The 25,714-nt window shown below is 41.1% G+C and overlaps 1 protein-coding gene across 2 annotated transcripts in view; it reads right to left on the minus strand.

The window, feature by feature from the left end:
* Positions 1-548: 548 nt before the first annotated feature.
* FBXL17 (F-box and leucine rich repeat protein 17) overlaps positions 549-25,714 on the minus strand; it is a 467,882-nt gene continuing 442,716 nt past the window's right edge. For both annotated transcript variants that reach the window (XM_059916861.1, XM_059916860.1), the window contains 2 exons: positions 20,494-20,636; positions 549-755 (listed from right to left, as the gene is read on the minus strand). In XM_059916861.1, coding sequence (XP_059772844.1) covers positions 615-755; positions 20,494-20,636 — 284 coding nt within the window. In that variant the 3' untranslated portion in view covers positions 549-614. The remainder of the gene's footprint in view (positions 756-20,493; positions 20,637-25,714) is intronic.

The following is a 25,714-nucleotide window of genomic DNA, read 5'->3' on the forward strand; positions in this document are numbered from 1 at the left end:
GAGTGACAGTTGATGCCATGCTCTCTCAGTGGCCTGGAGAAAGGCCCCTGTGTCAGAAAATGATCTAGAAAGAAAGTGCTGTGGGGTGTGTGTGTGTATGAGAGTATGAGAACCTATATGTGTGTACGTGCTTGAAATCTTGAAAAGTACTGGTTTCCGGGCTTCTAATTAGCGCAACGTGGCTCCTTTCCGGTCATCATCAGTAGAATCGCACAATTCTTTCCCATCAAAAAAGAAGGCAGTTGCCTTCATTTGGGGGCATCTCCAGTGGCAGTCATTAGAAGCTCAAAATAATGGATCCGTTTTTTTTTTTTTTTTGATTCTACAGCAAAAAAAAAAAAAATTTTTTTTAGAGAAATAAGCCTTTGAACTTAAAAACTAAAGGTCTGTGCCTGTCAAAATCGTTATTTAAGGAAAAAACCAGCTCACCTGGGAACAAAATAGCAATTGAGCTTATGCTACGCAGTATGCAAACGAGACACAGATATACACACTCGGGTACACATGGAGACACGGGACGGTCAAAACCTTTGCAAGACATCACCCACCCCAACTCTACAATTGCTCTCCGCCCTGCTGGCTGATCCGCGTGGACCCAAGCGTGGGCAGGGCTGTCAGGAGGAGGCGGCAGACATGTTGGGGGTCCAGCCCATCTGGTAGGCTCTCTCCAGGGTCCTCTTGCAGTCCTGCAGGACGGTGCTGAAGGTGATATGGGGGTACTGCTGCACTAGCTGCTCCACCGTCACTTCACTGACCTGCAACCACAAAGAAGAGCCACGGTCACCCACGGGGACCACTGAAACCACCAGCCGCCCACGCTCACTGGGCTGCGCTTTCCACCGCACCGGGAACCCTCGTCTCCTTCCTTTTCAGCAGTGTGACCAATGCTTCGTGAGAAGACAGCGTTGCTTTTTGTGTGACCTCCCTGATTTCCTAAGTACTACATTCGCCCTAAGGGATTTTCTGAAAAGACGCGATATCAAGTTAGTGTTTTCTAGACGCATAGATGACTGTAACTTGTCAAGATCTTAACAATGTCCATTGAAAATGGAGTGCTTGGGAGGTGAGGCAGTAGTTAGCATCCTAGTGTGCATTTGACTTCATCGCCCACCTGACAGCTTTTTTAGGACAGAACTGTAGATTGGTGGAGAGGATACACAGGATTCTGGATAGAAGTGTTGGGGAAAATGTTTATTTTTCTTCCCTTTAAACGTTAAGGTATTGCAAACTTCAAGTCCCTTTGTGGAAAGGGCTGAAATGTGAAGAATCAATAATTAAAACATACATGGCTGGCAGGTCAGGGATGGCCCCAATAGACCTTAACCATCAAAGATACCACTTTGATTCTTGATTAGACAAGGCAATCAGACAGGCCTAATTAAGACTAACACCTTTACAATTGCTGTGCTGTGAAGGGATTAATTTGTCAATTATTTTTAAGCTGATTGCAGTTCATATCACAAAAGTAGACAGCTTCCTTCATCCTTTAGATAAATAAATGATTAACCTAAGAACCGAAACTTTTAGGTAGCTTTATTTAAAATCTTTATTGAACACTCGGGCATTTTCAAATACATCAATATTTCATTTATGCTGAGTAAGCTGGTCTGAAAGAAGGTGCTGGTGATACACATTTTTGTGCTCCCTCTCCATGTCTGTCCACTATTGAAAAAGACCAGGACCACAAGGAAAAACCTAAAACAACATCAAACCCTTGCTGTTTGCTTTGAAAGCATGCTTGGGAGTATGACGACCATGACATTAAGTCATCTGCACTTTTCTGAAATAACATGGTGTTTTCTGGGTGATTTGGTAAACCATGTTATATATAATCTTTTTGTTAAATTTAGAGTTGATATTTCCACATTGCACTGATGATACTTAGTCTTTGTCAGAATTTCTATTCAAGACTTTCTTGTATTAAAATCAATTTTCATTCCAAATTCCAAACCAAGCCATGCAGTTAATTCTTTTTATGATATAGATACAATGTATAACATTTTATTCACAAAAAACACAAAATAATTTTGAATAAAAAAGAAAAACTGATATACAAATTAGAGTTGAGAATATCAGTTGATGATCTTAAAAGGAGTTCTAAGCAATATAATTTTTGATTTTTTAAATTTCAATTTCTATCCTAAGTCTTGCTTGAGTTGAGGCTGCTTAGAACAGTACACTTAGAAAGTCATGCATCATCTAGCCATGCCTATCTCTCTAGTATATTTTTGATACTAACCAGTCACCTGACCTAATTTAAAGTTATCAAGCTGTCCGAGTTCCTTCTGGCCTCAGGATCTTTGCACATGCTGTTCTCTTTATCTGGAATACTGTTAAATCCACTTCCACCTGAATGTCCCCTTCTCATGCCTACTCCACCTTATTCTTAGTTCTTAGTTCAGTGTCATTTCCCCAGGGAACTTTGATCACTGCCCTCAGCCTGCTCCCCTCCCCACATTAGGTAAGGCTTCCAGGTTATTCACTCTTCCAACACTGCCTACTTTTTGTTCATACTACCTTCAAAGTTAGTTTATAATTGCTTTGTTTAATGTCTACTCCTGTTCCCATGTAAGATCTTACAAGAGCCATGATCATTTTTGTATTCATGAGCCAGGCCTACTTCTCAGTGAATGAATGAGAAAACAATAACAAACTACAAATAAAAAATAGAAACCCAAGAGCAAGGCAAAGCCAGACACTAACATACTAATCACAACATACTAAAGACCAAAAATTCCCAGAGGAACTTGTATTCAGCTCAGGAATTCCCTCCTTCAGGAAACCTTCCCTAAGCAAGCCTATCTCCCCATGAGGTTGGTCTCAGTACACCTTCTCTGTGGACCCATGGCGGGTAACTGCAAGGCTTGTCTCTTATTTAAGCACTCTCACATTGTGTTGCAATCATCTCTTTACTTGCCTCTCTCGTCTACCTGAACCAAAGTCTGGGGACCAGAGACTGCCTTTTATCTTTAAGGCTATAGAGCTGTGTACAAAGTAGAGAAGAAACATGACAACTGTAGTTGACTTGAGAGTCAACCAGGCACAGGTCAGAATCCTGGTTTCACTTTACAATTTGGTTTCCTCAACTGTAAAAACTGCATAATAGTACTGATGTCATAGGACTGTTACAAGGATAAAATAATATGCCTAACACTGCGACTGACATAAAAAGTTCCCCAAATGGTAGCTCTTATTAGTACAGCTGGCGTTCAGTAAACGGTCATTCATTGAGTTAATTAATGCTATGGTAGGGTGACCAGTTCTCTATAGTGATGCTCAATATTGTTCAACTTCTGAGATATTTCAGAAATAAACCTTGATAACATAAGTTGTAATGCTCAAAATAAAATCATCGCAGGGCAAGAAGTAACTGTAGACTATTGATACTATGTATAAAATAGATGACTAATGAGAACCTACTGTATAGCTCAGGGAACTCTACTCAGTGCTCTGTGGTGACGTAACTGGGAAGGAAATCCCAAAAAGAGGGGATATATGTATATGTATAGCTGATTCACTTTGCTGTACAGTAGAAACTAACACAACATTGTAAAGCAACTATACTCCAATAAAAATTTTTAAAAAATACTTCATATACAAGAAGAATCTATTCTATCTTAATGCTCTCTGGAGAAGAGTTCAGAACTTTTCTTAGTAACACAGTCCAGGTTTTAAATATCCACTTTCAGGAAATCCTCCCTTTTCTTTACCTGACATTCCCCAGGCTGTGGTTAGGTTACGTTCCACCCTCCAGCCATGAACAAACCCAGAAGGATGCAGGTCCTTCTAAGGGACAGCTGAAGTCATCTGGTCAGAGGACTTTCAGAAAATCTGCATCGAATTGGAAAGGAAGTAAACACGGCCCAAATCACTTAGCATTCAAGGAACAACTAACTGAAAAACAGATGAAAAACGGAGGGAGAAGGGAAAACATTTAAACACACCATAAAGATGGGGCCTGCGCTTCCCTGGTGGCACAGTGGTTGAGAATCTGCCTGCCAATGCAGGGGACATGGGTTCGAGCCCTGGTCTGGGAAGATCCCACATGCCGCGGAGCAACTAGGCCTGTGAGCCACAACTACTGAGCCTGCGCATCTGGAGCCTGTGCTCCGCAACAAGAGAGGCCGCGATAGTGAGAGGCCCGTGCACCGCGATGAAGAGTGGCCCCTGCTTGCTGCAACTAGAGAAAGCCCTCGCACAGAAACGAAGACCCAACACAGCCAAAAATAAATAATAAATAAATAAATATTAAAAAAAAAAAAAAAGATGGGGCCTGTCTTCTGCAGTACATCTTTTCTAATCTACACATAGGCCTGTACAAAGTTTTATACCAAGGGTTGACAGGCATTTTGTTTTGGAGGTCCAATTTTTAAAAAGAGAAAATATCACTAAGTGATAACTGTTTTGCAAGAGGAGATATAAAATTAAGCAAACTTGATACATGAGATATGGATTTATGAAATACATAAATTAGGAGATAATTGTTCACTTTAGCAAAGACTTTCATGGTAGGGTTATTTTTTGTCAGCTCTCTTAATGTGTTTTATATTCCTTTGATTTACCAAAATTCAATTTACCTATTTCTGTTGCATAAAGTAAGGTCTACCTATAGCTAAGAATATAGAATGTGTTAGATCTCTAGCTTTCATAGGTTATGGGCAAGAACAGACAGTAATTTGGCTTTGTAGGTGTATGAAAAAAGTTACAGGTAATCCTCTGTGGATATAATGTGTCTTCTAAGCAATCTTTTTGCTAACTGTGTTAGCAAAACAAAGCAGTAGGGAAAATGCAAATATTCCATTTTAGAGTTTTGTTGGGTAGAAGCTATTCAGGGGATATACATGTACTCCCACTAGGGAAGGTTTTATCTTTTACTTATAGTGTCTCCTGGCGATACGGTGTGACAAATTTTATACTGAAGTTATTTTCATTTGCTCCTCAGAAGTATAAATTATGCTTACCTCTTTGTACAGACTCCATAAGTGCTTTGGTGCCTTAGAGAAAAAGTTGGGTGTAAGACACCAGGAGGGTCCAAATCATTTTAAATCGTTACGCCTACATACACATTTCTGCAGACATTTTGTCATGCACAACTCCACTTGCTAGAATGAAAAGAACCATTCTCTGTTCCAACTCATAAAATGTATGTAATATAAAAAAAGGAACATAAAGATGAATTTTAAAAAGTTTCCCCACGATCCCTGGTTTTCTGTAATTTTTTTTTCACCTGCTGAAAACTATCAATGGCAATTTTTATATTACACATAAGATTTGAAAAATGCAGCGTATCTTCCTAAAGAAGTATGCAGCAGTGTCATTTGAAGAAATTACTGTGATTAAAGGGGAAAAAAAGCATGTACCACAGGTTTTTTTTTTAATATAAGAAATATAGTTCTCTCCAAAGACGGTATAACTATAATTTACATTTTCAAAATTATTGTAACTCTTTTTAAGGTAATAGCAATTTGTCTGGTATTTTAATCTATTTTGAGTTAACATCTATTAGCACTTTTTGAAAATGTGAGGCAAACTGCTATGCAAATTAAGGTAAATCATACTATAGTTTCATCCTATTGCTGCTGTTACTATAGAAGGGTGAGGAGAGATCCTTCAGAGTTTCTGAGATTCAGTTTAACCAATTTATCCAGACCATCACCCTGTTTCTTCACCTCCTTATTGACACTTTCCCCAGAAAATTCCAGAAAGTGTAAGCCTAGGCCTGAATTATCTCCTCAATAATACCTATTGTTCAAAAAATATAATTTCTAATGAAATTTGCTGCAGAAACCATTTATGTTAAGTGATTCTTATTTCCTCTTTGACTCTTGTTATAAAATAGAACATGCTTCTTATGTCGGGGGGAAATATTTGACATCTGAGTATATTAAAACCACACTTGAGAATATAATGAACCACTCAGGGACTTCCCTGGTGGCGCAGTGGTTAAGAATCCACCTGCCAATGCAGGGGACATGGGTTCGAGCCCTGGTCTGGGAAGATCTCACATGCCGCGGAGCAACTAAGCCTGTGCGTCACAACTACTGAGCCTGCGCTCTAGAGCCCGTGAGCCACAACTACTGAGCCCACGTGCCACAACTATGAAGCCCTCGCGCCTCGAGTCCGTGCTCCACAACAAGAGAAGCCACTGCAATGAGAAGCTCGTGCACCACAACAAAGAGTAGCCCCTGCTCGCTACAGCCAGAGAAAAGCCCACGCGCAGCAACAAAGACCCAACACAGCCAAAAATAAATAAATTAATTAATTAAAAAAAAAGAATATAATGAACCACTTAAAATCATTTTTTTTTAAATGAAGAAAGTTTCTCTGCAAAAAGTGGACACTATTTAAAATACCACAAGCAATAAATGTATTGCATTTTTCCTAGACCGTAAGTTCCTTGACAGCAAGGAGGCTTTTAGTCATCTTGTTTTCAGTCCTACACACTCTCTCTGGCATATTCTCATCCCATTAGAATATAAGCTCATGAGACAGGAGTTTTTGTGGTTTCTGTTCACTACCAAACCCCTAGCAGCTAGCGAATGCCTGGTACATAATAAGTACTCAATAAATATTTGTTGGCTAAATTAATATAGTAGTTGTTCCATAAGTGTGTATTGAGGAAACAAAAAGGCCCCAAATAATACTAATACCCAGAAATCATGGCGATAAGCTCACCTTGTTCCCAGAGCATTTAGCTATGGTGGTGGCAGTCTCTAATGTCTTGACATTAGGGCAGCTCCAAACTCCTTTAATCTTCTGAAGTTCACACCCAAGGTGATTGTTTGTGCTACTCTCCTTTCTCTTCTTGCCATCTGATATCACCGGGTGTCTCCTTCCAGATACACCTTGCCTGGGCTTTCCAATAATTTTGCACAGGAGACCAAAGCAGCCCGTGATGGCGGTTCAGCATCATGAGCTGGTGGTCGCTGGGCCATGTGGCTGTTGGGCAGTGCTCAGGAAATGCCTAGGCTCTACTTCAGATTAACTGATGGCAGCCTTCCTACTGGAGACGAGTGACACACTACACTGGGTAGGTGACACTGAGAAGCATGCTGATGGTCACTGCACATGCGCCAGTTTCCAAAACTTTGCGAAAACCCACATGGTTCAGAAGATTTCATACTTCAGCCTTCAGCATCAGTGCCCTGCTCAGGGTAGCAGACCCAGGGAGGGCCCCAGAGAAGATTCTGAAGTTTTGTGATATTTAAGGTTCCTTCTGATGTCACAGTTGTCTGGTGACAGGGGGAACTGTGGGCAGATTCTCCTGACTCAAAACAATGCTATTTCCACCCTCTGATTTCTTGCGCTTCAGCAATTCTACATGTCTTCACTGTTTACCCGAGGAGCTGGTTTTCGGTTGTTGTTTTCCTTGTCACAGTGGTATTTGGCATTTGTTGTCCCAGGGAACATGTAAACAATACTCCAATATACAGTATAGTCCCAGACAAGGAAAAATTCTGCAACTAAAATCGCCTCACGCTCCCCACTGAGAAGAACCGTACTCATCATGATTAGGCTCCCATGTGCTACGGGATAAATCAAACGCGTTCTTCAGCATGGTTTATTTTGGCAAAATACTTGAAAGTGATTTGTTAATTTTTCATCCTGATGACCAATAGGCAAAATAAAAGTATGTCCCCATTCCAGTAAGGATGGAGGAAGAGGGCAAGGGGAAAACATTCAGTGAGCATCTACTATTTTCCAAGCATCTAAGCATTAATACCATTGATTACAGATGAACTGTGGCTCATACAGAATTAGTATTTCACACAGAGTCACACAGCTCGTAAATGGCAGCCAGGATATGAATCCGGGACCCTGCAACACAGGCGCTCTCTGCCCTGGGACACAGTGCCCTGCCTGCACACAATGCGATGCACGAAGCGTCAGACTGGGGCCTAGCTGAGCACCCACCCAGTGAAATGTTCACTGACGTTCATTTTCCAGCTAACATCAAAAAAGTGATGGCGGTTTACGTATAAATACAATTCAAAAGTCCTTTACAAACTCTTCAAAGTGGCTGCTCTATGGGAATGTAAATTACAATAGATCTCACTTGGCCTGCGGAACATTCTGCTGTGGAACTGTGGTTGTGGAGACTTTGACACGGGATGGAAACATGACAGAGCTGTAGGACTCACAAGGGGCCTTTTAGCAGGGCACCATGCCATAAACTGGTGTAGCTTTCCCTCCAATCTTCTACCCTTCAAAACGTTTTTCTGTGTCCCAGAGGTAGAATGGCCAGCATGACAGATATGGCCCCTGCCCTCTTGGTGTGGGGGAAATGGACAATTACAACAGCAGCAGCAAGGCCTGAGAAGTGCTTTCTAGGGGAAGTACAGGTTGCTGTGGACAAAACTTAGTAGCTCCTGACCTCCGCCAGGAGGGCTGGAAAGGGCTTTCCAAAAAAAGTGATACTTAAGGGGACTCCTGAAGGATGAGGAGGTACCAGCTTGTGTATCTCATGCACTAAATATAGACATATTATTCAGGGGAGAAAGGAAACCCGCTCATGAGCTAGAATAAAACAAATAATCCGTCCTTCACTTTGTAAGCTTTGTAAGGCAATGCTTCTCCAGCCCATCTAACAAACTCAAGGGTATAACTGAAGTAAGTTCTTGTTTCCAATAGCACTGCTCTGAGGACGGGGGTGGGTGGGTGCAAAGAAAAGGTCCCCCCCACTTTCTGCAGGCTGGAAAAGTAAGGAGCCCACAGTAAGTCTGTGAAAGTGTCGCAAATAGCACAGTCAACTCCTGCGTCCTAATTCAGGGCTCTTGCCCTCACGCTGGTCTGTCACTCTTCACAGACTCCTGGGCAACGTCACTCACTGCTAACAGCCCCACAGGCTGACTCCTGGGCAATATGCCTCCGGAGTCGGCCTCCCTCTGAGCTTCTTGGCTCCCGGGAGAGCGTGTTGGCTCTCCGTGGGACCTGGCATTCACCGGGTGCCAGCTGCTCTTTCACCAAGTGCCCACTGGCCCCAAGATGGGCACGTATTAAAACGGATAAAATAAGGGTGACATGAATTTAGTAATACCTCAAATTTGCATGTAAATGAGATGAGTCATCTAAGTGCAGTTTAAAAGATTGTAAATAGGACACTAAGAAGAGAATAAAAGAGCAGAGAATACAGTGATTTGGCCAGGACCCTCACAGCCAACCACATGCACCGGCTCTCCGCAGGCCAGGGTAGATTCTTTTTATGATTCTATTTCCCTCCCTTTGCAGCAGGACGTTTCACGTCCCTGTTTGGGTGACACACCCCATCCGGCTAATGTTTCCCTATGACCAGTGCAGGGAGGTCCAGGACACCAGGAATCTGGCGCCACTGTTACAATCTCTCACCTCATCTCTTTCCCTTCAGCTGCAAGCCTAGCGTCCCAGCAGCCAGCAGCTCAACAGGCAGAAAGAGGCTGCAGGCGGACCCCACAGGGAAGGGAAAGGCTGGCGAAGGCTGTGGAATGATTCCGGGCATGAGTGGAGCACCAGCTCCTTTTCTCCACCCTGCAGGCAGCTTCACGTGCCTCTCCTTCCCGCTTCCTTTCTGAGTCAAACCAAGGCCTTTCTCCACACTCCATAGTGACTCATACGTAACAATGACCAATCCACGTTTACTGATGTGGGATGAATTAAGCTGTATCAATAATCCCCCCAAAGGAGAATCATTTAAGAGTTCTTTGGACTTCACCCTCAGAAGTAGCCAAAGAATTCGAGAGACAGTTTACCCCAGGAAACCTATTGCAGTTATTGAAATTAGGGTATAACTAAGACCACACACAGTTTAGGTGGTCTTGGTATATAACTCATAGTGGTGGGACAGCAGTGATTGTAAAATGAAAGTAATTAACCTGAACATGCTCTGTCTGGGGGGACTAAGGGGAAACAGGTGTTCAGACTAGGAAAACGTTTCTCAGTGGATTTCCTATGAAGTCAAAGCGTCTTGGGTTTAACTTTGAAATACAAATAACGAATTTTAAAAATTAAAAAGAAAAAAACTAAACTGTGTCTGCAACCAAGAATACGAACAAGAATACCGTGGTTCTCAGCCCAACTGCTCATTAGAATCACCTGGGGATCTTTGAAAAATCCCAGTGCCCAGGCCATATCCCAGACTAAATGTAACCCAATCTTGGAGGAGTGGGTCCCAGGCATTAATATTTTTTAAAGCTCCTAGGAGATTCCAATGTGCAGCTCAGGTTGATTGAAGAGCTCCTAGAGGGCACAGGTGGTTTCTGCGCTTGGGAATCTGAAGCCAAGGTCTGAACTACCATCACTTACAGGTAACAAGTACCCACCCACCTCCCATGCCACCCACCACATTAGACACTGAGTCAGGGGCTCTGGAGGAAAGAAGCTGTTGCTCCGACAGCTTGTTGGTCCATCTTGTTTCAGATATTCATCACTGTCTGAAACAAAATGTATATTCTTTGAGTGTAGTAAAAACAGACTGGTTTCCTGTCCTTCCACTTTGGTCTTCCATCTCCAGTTGGGCACAGGCAAAGGAGGTGGCCACCTGACCTTCCCAACAGCTAACAGAGGGAAAGATTCCCCTAAACCCAGTTCACACAAGGACGTAGTGCTTCCTCAAGGACCACTCAAGAGGTGGGAGGACATGGCACACATGACTAAAGTATTTAATATAATTTTTAAGAAGAAAATGATTATCTTTTTGGAGCCTAAAAGCCACCTGCTAAATTATGGGCATCAACTGATTATAGGACACCCACAATGCAGTATGCCTCATGCATGAACCTCATACCAAGAGCCTGAGGCCTTTAAGGATGTATTTTTTTTTTATAGAGGTAAGAAATATTACTTTTGGGTGGCAAAAAACTCATCTAAAAATCCCAAAGCGTAGAAGGAGACAATGCAATGAACCTGACAGAGGCAGGCTCATAAATTCAGTCAACTTTGTCAAATGCAGTCATTCCATTTCAGGATCCGCAATGACTGGAAGTGCCATGCTCTGTCAATATCACAACAGGCCTGGATTCATGCTTTCTCTTTTTCATGAAATGTGGGTTTCCTGTTAACACTAGCATTGCTTCTGTTCACTTGAATTAGCATGGTGAGAAAGCTGCAAAGAACCTGGGAGGATGGAGATCACAGAAACACCTGCAGTATTAAGTGAGAACCAGGGCTCACCAACCAGAAGCCTCTAATTCGAGATTAGCATGACAGGAGTCCAAAAACTAGACTGTCAGAAAAATTAGTGACATTTTCATTCCCTGTTTTACCAAGTGATCCTTCACCCAGAAGGATGTTTCAAGCCAATTGGAAGCTCCAGGTACACAGTATTCCATAGGACGTTCTGAGGCCACAAACCCACGGAACTGACCCATCGTGCAAGTCTGTACATTTTTGGTATAGATGTGCATGTGCAGTGCAGGTTAGAGCCAAAATTGACATGTGTGGGACACCAGGATGGAGAAAGCCACTTGGGGAGTCTTGGTGGCGCTCTAAATGATTCAGTAAAAGGCTATTTGAGAAAACCTGGGTCCTAATAAGATAATTAACATTGTCACTAAGTGAGCGGTAAGTGTAATGTATTTATGGAACACATCTGCGTGTTTCTAAATTAAACTTGCAAAGTTAAGCTGAAAAACACAATTGAGGGAGAAAACTCTCAGAACCAAAAATTATGTTTTCTTTTGTGCGTAATGGCTTTCTTGATTTCAGTTTTTATTTTCTTACATAAAGCCTAGGACGGTGGTACTTACCGTGGACACCTGACGGAAAAGAAACCTTTCTAAAATTGAGTTCCCATCAGGTAGAATTTATGGATTTGACCTGTTTCCTAAAACAAGTTTATTAGCAGTAAAAATTTATTCTGTATAAAAGTGATAAATCCATAAATTAAAAAACCTGAAAATAAGTGACATTTTTGGCTTTCAGAAGAGAGACTCTACATAAATCAGAGCATTTCAGGGTTAGGCTCTGAAGGATGCTGAGTCCTGTCACACAGCAGATGTCTGAACTCTGTCCTTGACTGACCTGAACCCTTGAGGCTGCACTCAGAATTCCCCAGCTCCAGGAAACTGGTATTAAATCCAAGGTGTCATCTTTCTTATTTATTTCCCTCTGTCTAGATACTTTTTGTTACCTATCAAATTATTCAGAGGCAGTGGGATCTAATGGTTTTCAAACTTGCTTTTGGCTGTAACAATACTTCTGCACACCAAAGTAATAAATAAGTAAACAAACCAAATAAATAACTGGATAAAGCAATAAAAGTGGGGTTGCTCTGGCTGAGGTTAGGTGCAAGGACCAGGCACCGTGGCCTCTTAGCCACTCTGTCATTCCTAGAGGCTCTGAGGAAACTCCTCGGAACCTTGGGGCCACACAGAATGCAGATGAGAAACAATCCCCAATCCATCTAGCCATCATCCAACACATATTTGTTTAGCATCTGTTACGCACCAGCCACTGTGGTAGGGCCTGGCAATAGAACATAGACTAGAAGCCCATGGATCTTATATTCTAAGCAGGAGGGGAGTCATGGGGATGAGAATGTAAGAATTCACCACCACTGCAAGTAAGAGCTAATATTCACTGCTTACTTCACGTAAGGAATTTTACACATATTAACTCACTTAATCCTCTCAATAGCCTAGGAGATAGCTGCTATTTTTATTTCCACTTTACAGATGCGGGAACAGAGGCACAGAGAAGCAGTATGGGAGGTGGAGATAGAAAAGCCAGGAGTGTGGCGACACTGGAGACAAGAGAAAAGCATCCTCACTAAGGAGGGAGTGGTTACCACGTGGATGCAGCTGCTCAGAGATGGAGCAAGTTGTGGTCAGAGAAATGGAAACTGGATTTGGTGACACGGAAGTCACTGGTGACCTTGCAGAACAGAAAGAGACTGCATGGAGTGGTGAAAGGTAAGGACAACTGTTCATAGTCAATCCTTTTCAGGAACTGAACGGTCGAGTGCCAGAAAGATAAAACTGTAGAGGACCATAGCGGAAAGCCAGGTGGGACCAAAGTGAAGTTCTTCATGTAGAAGAAACAGAATCGCGGGTGCCGTTTTGAAAATTAACTTGCAGTCTGATAGCACGGTAACTGCCCATTTACTCGTCTGTCTTCCCCAGCAGGCTGCAGGCTCCATGGGGTAGGAACTCTATCTCGTTCACTGTTTTTTCTGACCTGTCTCCTATTACAGTTACTGGAACACAGTAAGGAGCTCAGTAGATATTTCTTGAATAAATGGATAAAATATATAATAAAAATTGGACGCTGGGGAAGGAAGCTTAGGTTTTCTCTTGAAAAACTACTTGCCAAACAAAGTTTTCACTAGACCCAGCACAGCAGGCACCGGTAACATGCTGCTGAGCGGCTGGGCCTGGGGGGCGGGCGGGCCCGTTCCTTTCCACCGAGCCAGAGTCCCCCAGTCTCCTGAGCCTCAGCAGGCCGTCCTTGTTTCTACTTTGTGAAGTCAGGTGCTTCGGAGTTCTGGGATCTAATCTGAGCTCCATTAAGAAACTGCTGTTACCTTTTCTGTTCCTAAATTAGAAAAATAATATGATCCTGCAACCTAATTCTTTCTTATCATTACTTAAGCCAAATCAAAGTTCCAAGGAGATTATTTACTGCAAAGCAATGATGCTCCAGGGCGCCTTCAGGCAAAGTCCAACGTAACATTCTATTCGCCCCACAGCATTCGGGGAGCAGTAGGCCCCTCCTGCCTCCTTTTTTAAAAAAACAAAAACAATTTCACTATACATCCATCCCGTAACAGAAGTGGGCAAAACATAAGCAACTACTTGCACACTCCCTTAAAAGGTTCCAGGGAGATGCCGTTTTTCTTGAAGAAACAAACCAGCCTGGAACTGACTGGCGGTCAGACTTGCCGAGTCTTACTCTTACTTACTCTCTCTGTTCACAGAGCCCTGCTGGTCTCTAGGTTTCTTCTTCCTCTATAAGTTTGACTGTAATTTAATGGGTCCTAACTATTAAAAAAAAAAAAAATGGATCGTATTTTTTTTTTTTTTTAAGAATTGCTGTCCAAGTCTCAGGGGCCTAGTTTTTCTTTGTAAGATCTTAGCGTGTGAATTTATATTCATGGCTAGCATATATGAACTAGGCAGTTCATATCATAGTTAAGTATCAGATAGGATTCCAGAGCAGCCATGTATACATGAATAAATAATAATGATAGTAATTATAATAGTTGACATTTACTGAGTGCTTACAGAGTACATGACATTAGGCTAAGTGCTTTATTGCAATATCTCATATAATCGCATAACAACCCCCTGGAGTAAATATTACCCCCATTTTTCAGATGGTAACACAGGCTTTTAGAGATTAAGTTGTCCAAAGTCCCACAGATAGTAAAGTGAAGGATGTAGAATTTGAAAACCTAGCGGTTTGACACTAGTGCTCACCAATTTAACCTCTGTCATAAAGCTCCACACCAGTGTCTCTTGCTTTATTACTTAAATACAGGAAAGGCCTTTCAGTTACCACTTCGTAGAAGTTTTGGTGAGGAGAGCTGGAAGAAGAAGTGACGGGAACTTGGCTAAAATGAGGTTGAGAGATAACCTCTGAATTTCAGCTGCTATGTTTTTCCCTGTTTCAATTACGAGCAATAATCATGAGAGGGTTGTAAAAATGTGTTTTAAAGTATTCCTGTGCGGAAATCACTGGAAGAAACTGTTTTATCAGCAAAAGGAACAAGATGCTGATACTTCAAGTGAAGGACTTAAGTGCAGATTTCAGAGCCCCAGCCATACTCTCTCCCCATTTTTCATCTCCCCTTTCTCTTGGAGCGCATGGCATTGCGGGCTGTTCGGGTAATGGTTATGCCTCCCGCGATCTATAGGACTGCACGATCTGATACAGTCAGACCACTCCTGTCTTATTAGGAGAGGACGTTTTGTTTTGTTTTTTTCACTTTATTTTCTTTGATTAAGGCATACTTTGCAATATTCAATTTTGGCCACGGGCAATCTGGAAACAGCTGTGGATACATTGTGGGGAGAAGGGAGTCCCTGCAGGTACGCACTTCGTTTCATGGCTGAATTGCTACCCAAACAGTCCTGGACACAGTGCCCCACAAATTATTTTTCCCTTAAACTGATTTTTCCAGTTAGTTGTGTATATTAGTTACAGAGTCCTATATTATTTTCCCGATAGGGCTTTCCTGCTCATGATTCCTAAACAAGCTGATAAAAACTCCATTTTCCCCACAGAAATCTTTACGTTGTTGAGGCTTTCTCTTACCATAATTACTTCCTGAAAAGTGCAGTGGTCAATTCTTCCTGAATATTTTTACATTAAAACGGGCACATAAAACTTGGCCCTTGAGATTTTAAGGTTGCAAAGCAGATTCCTGGCTTTAAAGAGCCAACTGGCTGCTATTACTTGCTTTCTGTATTGACTTCTCATTGATTTGATTCAATCTCTCTACCATTTCAATGAGGAACTCTGTGCGAAAACAAGGATTTCTCATGACCTGAAGAAATCTTTTCTTATGAAAAAAAATCATCTGTTTCATTCCTCCACTAAGTACTTCAGGAATTAGGCCAGGTGAGGAGAAAGGTCTTGGCAGTGGCAGTTTGATGAGAAATGAATTAATTTGATTATTTCCATGGTGTGGATCAATAATAGCCTCCACAGAGGCCCCTGGCCTGAAGGCAGCTGGATAATCAATAGGATCACATAGAGGTGCTCTCCTCCCCCAGCAGCCTCTCTGATCTTTTCTGGGTGGACTCTTCACGCCTGTGTAATTCTAATTTATGTCAACTAGAAATCAAAGAAATTCCAAGAGGCTTTGGTCATAGGACATTGGGGTGGACCTTTCAAAATCTATTTATGTCTCTTCCTTAAGTAATGTGTGTACCTCCCCCCTCCCCCCGCCCCATGGCCCTCCTGGAGCCTCTACAGGCCAAGGAGAGGTAGCCTCCCAGCAGAAGGGCTGCTATCTGCTCTGGGCAAAGGCAGAGGAACGCAGTTAGGTAAATCGAGGTACCCTTTCTCCTTCCTACTGACAACTCCGCAGAAACATAAGAACGAATAAGCATTTTAAGCAAAACGCTTTGCCAAGAGTGGCTCCCTCAATAACGCTCTTTAATGATACCCCAGACGCTGGCATTTTCAAATCAAATGAACAGTGTATAAAATTAGTTCTGCATGAAGTTAAAAAAAAAAAGTAGAAAGTGAAAGGGAGCTTTTAAAAGCTCCAGCACTTCTTCATCCAACTGCTTTTCACAAGGGTTTGGCATTTGAGAATTGTTACATTTATGATGCTATTTGCTGCTCATAATTCAGGCCCTCTGTCTCCAAACGTCTGTATTAACACTCGCTGCAGAGGTTTCCACCGTGACATTTTATCACTGAGGTTTCCCAAACCAGCCAGGCTGCCTCTGGTGAGGTCTGGTTTCTCAGCCAATACCATGCCACTGGGCTCCCTCCCTTTTCGTCAACCTTGTTACCCCAAACATTTTTCATTAACCTTGAACATTGCATTTCCATTTGCCCTACAGCTTTCCCAGGAATTTTTTTTCTTTTTGTCCTTTTTAGTTTTGTTCTCCATCCAAACTGCCATGTAAGAAGTGAGAGAAGTATCATATTAGTAGAAGAAACAGATCTGTATAGAATCTAGAATTCACTGAAGTTGTGAGAATGATTTCTATGACCAAAGCCACCGACTGTCTGTAATTGTGGGAAGCAGAAAAAACAGACTGCTCTTATTAGACAGTCCCGTTGGTTATACAAGTAGTTTTAACTAAATCACCAAATAAATGCGTGTTACGTTGATATGTGATTTCGGGTCAACTCTAATTCCCAAGGTCAAGTAAGCCTTTGAACAGTCTTTAAGAATATAAGTTCACCCCAATTCATCAAAGCCGTCTCACACAGCGTTTTCTTCTCTGGGTTCTTACAATGCACTAAAGTTTAGGAGATTAAGTGGCGTCGGCTTCAAAACCGAAAGTAATGCCTCTAACGTGCTTATCCATCCAGCAGTTGGAAAAGCCACTCAAACAGGGGCTTCTTAATGCGCTTCCTAATTTTACAAGTGCGCGGGGAACACTGCATTTGTCTAACTGCTGGAGGACTCCTTCCTAGGAGTCACCAATGTGGCAGCCAAATTTACTGCTGTTTAGCTTAGACACTGACTGATAATCTAAATACATGTTGCTTTCATCTGCAAAGAATACATTGAATGTTTCTTATCTGTTCTTTGTCTACCTAACGAAAGAGGGAGAAAAAGAAACAGAGGAAAACCACTTTTTTTCCTACAACAAATACAATGCATTTTGTTATTGAATTCTTCAGAAGCTCAAGTGAGGAAAAAAGCAGACGTTTGGTATAGCTTCCAAATCAAATATAAGTGGCCCCAAATGAAAGAAAATATAATTAGCCTTCAATATTTCTGAGAACCCCAGAATTGCAGGACACGAACCCTGGGACACACAGATATCACAAACCCCATCTCTCTCCAATGCAGGGATCCCACTGGCAACATGCCTGACAAGGGGGCTAGTTGTGGAAACCAGTGAGGTCTCTCGCCCCCTCCTTTAGCTCCAGTTGGTGTGCAGAGAAGGGAAAGAGAACTCAAATGAACAAGTTTTTAGTGGTTAGCAGATTAGGTTAAGGTAAAGGGAGAAGAGTAATAGGTCAAAATTAATTTTATTCTTTAATTCTTTCTTGGCACAGATGATCACGTTGAGATAGACAGTGGCTCTCTGTCTCTGTATCCTAATCACAATTTCACTGTTTCCTGTTTCTGTTCTTCTATTCTTTCTCCATTATTTTTCTTATCCTAGCCACTAGACCACCAGGGAGCCACATCTCCATTATTCTCCTTAATACTTTCTTTTTGTTTCCTTACTTATTTGAATTGTTTTATCTTCAACTCACCCTTGTCTCCCACTGCAAATCTTTCTTCAGCCTTATGCCTGGATCAGTAAGTTGATTCCAAATACACTGTCCCACAGAGGCATTAGTTTTCCTTCGTAAAGTGTGTTGAAAATGTAATTATTGATATATTTATGTAGAAAATAATAATCTTAAATTTAAGTGAGAAAAAAGTAAAAGGGCAACATCTTCTTTAATCTGAGTTAATTTCTTTCTTCTTTTTTAAAATTTCCTTTCAAAATGGCAGGCAATACAGTTTTTTTCTCATTTGGAAATTCAAATATCAAAACACAGGTTAATATAATGATGATGATAAGAATAATCATTAACACTGAGCATTTTATACATAACAAGCTTTACCCTAAGGGCTTGATATATGTTCACTCATTTAAATGCTCGTAGCATTTCCACGATTATCATCCTCACAGTAAATGACGAAACAGAGAGGTTAGATAACTGCCCAAGATGACACAACCAAGTGCAGAGCCCAGATCTGAACCTGAACTCTGGCTCCAGAGTCCATGTCCTCAGCTACTAACTTCTTTTCTTTGCTACTCGTATCTTCCTTTGAATCTTGATAACTTTAAAATCTGGAGACGGACAGCGTAATACAAATGTCAAAGACAGAATAGCTACTCACGCTAGATTTCCAACCAACTAAATCAACCCGCAGGCTTTTAAGTGCAAGGCTTTACGTGCACTGTGTGTGTGGTTTGGAAACTTCTTCCGTCCTCACAGAACTTCCCGTGTTTGGCCCTGAGCTGCCTTAAGTCTGAGGATGCCAGACGCCAGGGCTCGCCATGCTGCAGCAGGCTGTGGTCAGACGGCTGGGTGTGAGAGCCAGCGGGCTCTCAGAGCTGCAGGCTGGTTGGAGAAAGGATTCAGAGGCCACCTGAGGAAAGGGCTAAAACCCTCAGGAATATCGCTCATCAAAACCACCTTCTGATCCCATTTTGGACTAATTTGCATTTAGGTAGAAAAGGATCCATTGCCTAACTGAAAATTGGCAAAATGCTGGTCAGCAAATATGTCTGGAATAATCTTCTGCACTAACTGGAACACGAATTTCTACAATTCATCTCTGAAGGTGAAGCTGATCTCAACAAATCTAAAGAGTATGGACTAGAAACATGGTGACTTCTGAGAATGGCTGTGGCTACAAAGATACATTTTGAATGCATACATTTTGGCATCCTTGCTTAGGTAGTTCTCATGTAGCAATTCCTTCTGGCGAAGCTGAGAAGCTCTGCTGTCACTGTTTAGTGTTTCTAGAACACTCTGCCTACTGTGGACCCTTTTATCTGTTTTAAAAGAAGTCATTTTAAAGTGACAGGGTTAGTAGCAGTGTTAGGTTAGTTAGTAGTGAAATCTGAGGGAGACTTGCAACCCCTGGGTCTCCGCTGTTGCTTAGTAACAAAGTCAGTCAGCTTTCTAGGCTGGGCTTAGAATATATAATAAAATCTCTCTAAACATAACTAACTGGCAAAGGCCTAGTATAAGTTGGGATTGTATGGCATATGGAGAAAAGAACTAGGTCAATTCACAAAAATGACAGAACTCTTGGGCCATTCTTCTTATTTGCCCCCAGATTTGCTACATTTAGAAAATGCATGTCCTTTGAGAGGCATACATATTTAGTTTCACTCTCATTTGCTGGATTTGCTAGATTTGTCCCTAATCACCAATTGTAAAAGTAGCACACATGTGTAAATCATTACATGATGCCAGCACTTTCAGAGCAAGTATCTGAGGTGGGTCTTTTCCAAGGAAGCATCCCCTTGCCTGGAGATAGCCCCCAGGGTGTGCCACAGGCACTGGACACAGACTTGAAGATCTGGGGTAAAGTCTTGGATGAGTGGCCTTGGGCCAGTGCCTGGTCTTTCTGAGCCTCTATTCTCTCCCCTTCACAGTACAAATGATTACTTCCTAGACTTGTTATAGGGGAAAACATAAAAGTGACAAAGGGGAAGGCACCTCTCTAATGCCTGGTTATCAATTCAGGTTTTGATCATCTTTATTAAATGCAGCACAATTTCTCAAACTCATGCTCACATCTCCGGCCAGCTCCACTGACCTTCCGCGGGGCCTCTGGGACCGTTTCTCATCATGTGTGAGAAGTGGCGCCTGAAACGTGGAGAGAGGTAAATTCCCACATAACATTCCCTCACTGGCCCTTTCTTGCCCCCAGATGGCCAGAATACACAGATGTTGAGCACTGAAATCGCACACTTCAGATTGCGACAAAACAAGTTGGCACTGTGCTTTCCATCTTACTGTTGTAGGAAACTTGGAACCCAGAACAAAATTTTACTGTCAGACCGTGCACATTGCAGCGTGCCATGCAAACATTTTTAATTGTGGTCCATAGACGTATGGATAGGAAGCCAAAATCTAAGCTGAGCGTGTGTATGATTGTTTTTTCTTTCTGCATAAGCACGAAATTCATTTTTAAACAGAGAAATTCCAAAATAATCTCAGATAAGTTTAGAAAACCGGGCAACTTACAATGTAATGGTATATGCACGTGTGTGTATACAAACATATATATATAGGGAGAGAGGAAGAATATAATATCAAGCTATTAACTACAGTGATATGCAGAAAAGAAACTGGATAGGCAACTCTTACTTTATCGCATCTCATCAGCCCCAAATATCTCAGAGACTTGCTGCTCTGTGCAATCAGGGTGGCTCCTTGGTCTGTAATTTCTTTACACCATCCAACATCCACAGTCTCTATTGTCATGCTGTATCGCCCAATGGCTATCAGTGCTGCAGGGAGGGACAAAGGGGAAGAAAGCAAGCATAAATGTTAGCAGGGTAAGGGATCTCTAGCTCATTATGACTATTTCTCTCATTTCCTCACTAAATTTGTTCCTGAAATGTTGTGTGTAAATGAATGTTTTGTAAACGAAATTCAATTTAAAATGCTTTAGGAAAGCTTGCCCTATGACAAACCCTTTCACAAAGTGAATAATCATTCCATAATTTCCCTTTCATTGGAACACAACATTTTATCAGTTTTACTCATTACAAGGTTACCTGTACTTCCAAACATTCATATCTGCAGAAGGCATAAATTAAAATGAATTACACATGTAACGTTACAGAAAACCCTAAGCAGTAAATTTTACCCAAGATAACTTTAATAATTTTTAAAAAGAAAAACCCATGTAAACACCATTTTGAGGTGTGTTATACTGCATATGAATTTCTTTACCAATTGGCATTTTTTTTCCATCTGTTCATGATCTGTAAAATGTAAGAGTATATAATATTTTTCACGTTAGTCCTTCTTGGGACCGCTAGGAATTAAACGTACATTATACATACAGTTGAATTTAATTGGTGCTATGCTACAGCACAATAAAGGGAATGCATTTGTTATGGGGAATTTCCTCACCATATCAAAAGTCTTCCTTCTATTAACATATGAAATGAAGCCTGTCATCTGAACATTACGACAGTATCTCTAGTCTTCTTGACTGTTTAGCACTGTACCACTACTGACGTGCAGATGCTTAGCCCATAATCTATGATGTGTACTACTTATCACTGCAAAGCTCCATAACCCATCTCCCTGTCAGAGCAACCAGTCGGTGAATTTGGCTTTTTGCTACAGACTTCTGATTAAATAGACGTGCACACTTCTACCTTTGTAGCACAGGAAAACAGATTTCAATACCTCCAGCCAGAAAAAGTTTACGGTGCATTGGTTTGTAAATGAAAACCCTGAAAACAATGCCAAAAATGTTAAAAAGGAATAATAAATTGTTTGCTAATTATTTCCTCATTCTAAGATAGGATGAGTTGATTTCTGTGACATTAAAAGCGGATGATATTTTCCAATTGATTAGATTGATAAGAGCAGAGTGAATTACTCATGTAAATAAACATTAACTCTTTTTTCACTTTAATTTGTTTTATACAGCAGGTTCTTATTAGTTATCTATTTTATACATATCAGTGTATATATGTCAATCCCAATCTCCCAATTCATCCCACCACCACCACCCCGCCTCCACCCCTGCTTTCCCCCATTGGTGTCCATACGTTTGTTCTCTACATCTGTGTCTCTATTTCTGCCTTGCAAGCCGGTTCCTTTGTACCATTTTTCTGGATTCCACGTGTATGCGTTAATATATGATATTTGTTTTTCTCTTTCTGACTTACTTATTTATAGCTCTCAGAAAAAAAACACTTGGCAAAATCTCTTTGCTAATTACCTAAGTAATTTTTTTTAAATTAGAAAACTCATGCCCATGCATTCAAGTGTCAAAGCACTCTTAAGTAGCCAGATACTTAAAGTTTATAAAAACAATAATCATGATCCCAGTGTTTTCCAGTGAAAATGCTATAAAGGAAGAAAAAAAATTCCTGGAAGTTCCTCATGTTATCATTTGGTTGATGTTCTCATCTGTGCACATGCTATTTTGGCATTTAGTTTTCCAAGGAGGTGGGGCGGGGCAGGGGATATCTGCAAAGGTTTGCTGAATGGTCTGAGTGATATTTTCGTGTAGTATAAGCAATATCCCAGGTTAATCCCATCGGTGTTCCTGACCTAAGAAAACTATTGTTATCTCTGATATTGTCATAAATTTCATTGGTTATGATATCCTGAGGATCTTGTATGATAAAAGAAGTAGAAGGTGCAAAAAGAAATTCCTTTCAATACAAAGTGCTCAAACTGTGATTTCAAAAGATGGAGCACAAGATACAGGATGACCCCACATTAGCGGATAGCGTATTTTTACTGAGGTTTGAGACCAGAATGTGAAAGCCCTGCACTATCCAGAAAACAGTAAATCAAGTGACCTGAGGAGTTTCCACAGGCTGCTTGATAAGCAAATGAAGAGTTAATAGCTACTAATTCCAGATGCTAAAATCACTAGTGTTTGGTATTTTCCTTTTTTTTTTTCTTTCTTGTCCAAATTAAAACAAACAGTAAATAAGACAACTGAAGATAAATCAAGGTATTCAGTTTTTGTTTTGCCATAGTTCCATTTACTGAAGTAAGAATTAAATTTTATTTTTCCTTAACTCATTCATTTACTCAACAAACACCTCACGAGCACTCACTCTAGAGCATTTTTCTCCAATACTTATTGACTATCCATGTGCTAGGCATTGGGCTGAGAATTTTAGGTGCATTATCTCATTTAATCTTCAGAGCAACCTTACAAAGTCTTATTGTTAGTTCCATTTTAAAGATCAGGAAACTGAGTCACAGAATGATGCAACACCTTTCCCAGTATCACAAGATAGTAAGTGGGGAGTAGATAGTAAGCTGAGAGCCGGCTCTCAGTCCTGGCTGCACATCAGATCTACTAGTTCAGAATCATGGGCCCAGGCACCTGGCAATTCCAACATGCTGCGCTGCCAGCGTATGGAACTGTGGTGTGACACACCTGGCCTGTGCTCGGTCATAGGGACAGAAAGTTTCACAGAGCTCAGAGGTCAGTTCAGTGGGATGGGGGCGGGGGGAGGGAGGGTTGGATGGAAATGAGGAACAACCAAGTAAACAGTCACAACACAATGTTCATCCCCCATCTCTTCCCATCCCTAACGTCTCACTTTTCAGATCTCGAGTCAAAGGTCAGCTTCTCAGAACCGATCGCCCTGTCATTTTCTGATATTAGGAAAAGTTACTATTTATTTGTTCAGTTATGTACTTTTTTTGCAGCTCACTTCTCCCATTAGAATGACGGATTTCCTATTCACTGCTGTATCCCCAGCATCTAGCATACACCTGGTACAGAGTCAGTTCTTAAAAATATTAGTTGAACACGCCAATGACTCTAAGGTGGTTAGGTCTATTATAGAGGCACGCCAAGGGGCATGCGAGCCCCTCACTCTTCAGGGGAGGAGAGAGATCACGGGAGCCCTCATGGAAGAGTTAAGCTAGGTCTTGAGGGATGAGTAAGGATTCTCCAGAAAAACAAAGGCGTGAGGGCTACTATGTCGGGCTAAGGAAATAGCACATGTAAGGGCAGAGAGATGTGAAAGAACTGGGGAGCTGCAGGTCATTCCATGTGGCTGAATGCGGCTGAAATAAAAACAAGTACAAGGAAGTGGCAGATTTATTCCAGAAATATTCATTCTATGATTAGTAGCATTGGGGTTGGCATAAGACATACACGGAGTAGCAAAAATAAGCAGAGTCCTTGATGTCATGAAGCCCATATTCTAGAAGGAGAGAGAGATGTGAAGTGGACACAGAAGTATATATAATTCTAAATTGTAAAAAGTGCTTTGAAGGAAATGGAATGATCACTGTAAGAATGACATTTAGATGGCACCAGGGAGAGTCTTCCTGGTGAAGTTACTTTTAATCCCTCCAGTAGCACTGCAAAAACAATACCCATGGTAGAGGTAAGAAAACTAAGGTTAAATACCTCACCAAGGCCCCATGCCTATTAAGTGGCAAAACTAGGGTGCAAACGGAGATAGTTTGGCTCCAAAGCCAGGGCTCATTCTTTCACAGCAGTAGCATCCAGGGTGGTAGAAAAGCCTGTGTATGTTCAGAATGTATTTACCTTTACCTCCATTCAAAATTTAAACACTACTGCTCACAGGTAGCCAAGTATTTACCCTGCGACTATAAAACAGGGTCCAAGAGTATCTTTAAATCCCGAAATATATACTGAGTAATTTACCTCTCTGTGAATATATCCTACCTTTGGATATATTTTTTTAATGTTTTTCATGAGCTAGCTGTGGTAGAGTCTCAAATTCATTTCTGGCCTCGCTACTTAGTAGATGTTGACCTCAGGATGACATTTAACTTTCCTGAGTCTCAGCTTCCTCACCTGTACAATAGGGATGGTGACTATATGTCCTGTCTACTTCACAGGGTTGGTCTGAGGTTCAAATGAGATAATACATGTAAGGGACTTTGCACTACATAAATGTACTACATAAGTAAAATATCGATGTATTCGATATTTTCCCATGCCATTCTACAGTGGTGCAGTTGATTTAAAATGAAAAGACTTGAAAGAGTTTTGAAAAATAAGAAGCACTGGGCAAATGAGACCATTATATAAAAACTTAGTCATTATGTCACTGCTAGAGTTCTTGAATTGCCTGCTCTCCATCGGTGATCACGAACTTACAGACTGCACCTGGGACGACAGGGCTGTAAACGGAATGTATGATTACTATCTTCACTAGGGGCTGTTGACACATTATAACGGTATTTATTAAGCCTTGAAAAGGGATAAATTATGCAAGACTAATTCCTTATCCCAATGCAATTTTAATGTACTTTTTAATGTGCTAAGTGTAACTAATAAAGTTAAATTTTAAAAAGTTACACAAATTCAAAGCTGTAATTCAGAAACATATGATGATCAAGGATATACATTAACTCACTAAAAGGTGTTTCCATAGGCATACAGAGTGACTGAAAGACACGCACATATACGTAGTTAATTTTGACGAAGAAACTCCATTTCTAGAAATCTAACCTGAAAATATACTTCTAATTATACAAAATTACACATATACAAGTTTATTCATTAAAGCGTTGATTGTAATTGCAAAATAATGGAAACAGCCCCTAATGCCCATACATAGGAGAGTGGTTAAATAAACTATGCTACATCCTCACAGTTGAACACTATGCAGCTTTAAAAAAAATTAATGGGGGAAGATCACTAGGAACTTCCAAATCATTCAGTGAAAAAACTAAAGTGCAAAAAAGAGTTTACATGATGTGCTACCACCATCCAAAAGACAATGCAATTTAAAAAACAAACAAAAACAAAAACATGAATCCTCTCACTTGTGAAAAAAGAATATGGGAAAGACACACCAGAAACTACAGAGACTAACTATAGGGGGTTGGT

The sequence above is a fragment of the Balaenoptera ricei genome, chromosome 3, assembly GCF_028023285.1.
Source record: "Balaenoptera ricei isolate mBalRic1 chromosome 3, mBalRic1.hap2, whole genome shotgun sequence".
NCBI classification, from domain to species: Eukaryota; Metazoa; Chordata; class Mammalia; order Artiodactyla; family Balaenopteridae; genus Balaenoptera; species Balaenoptera ricei.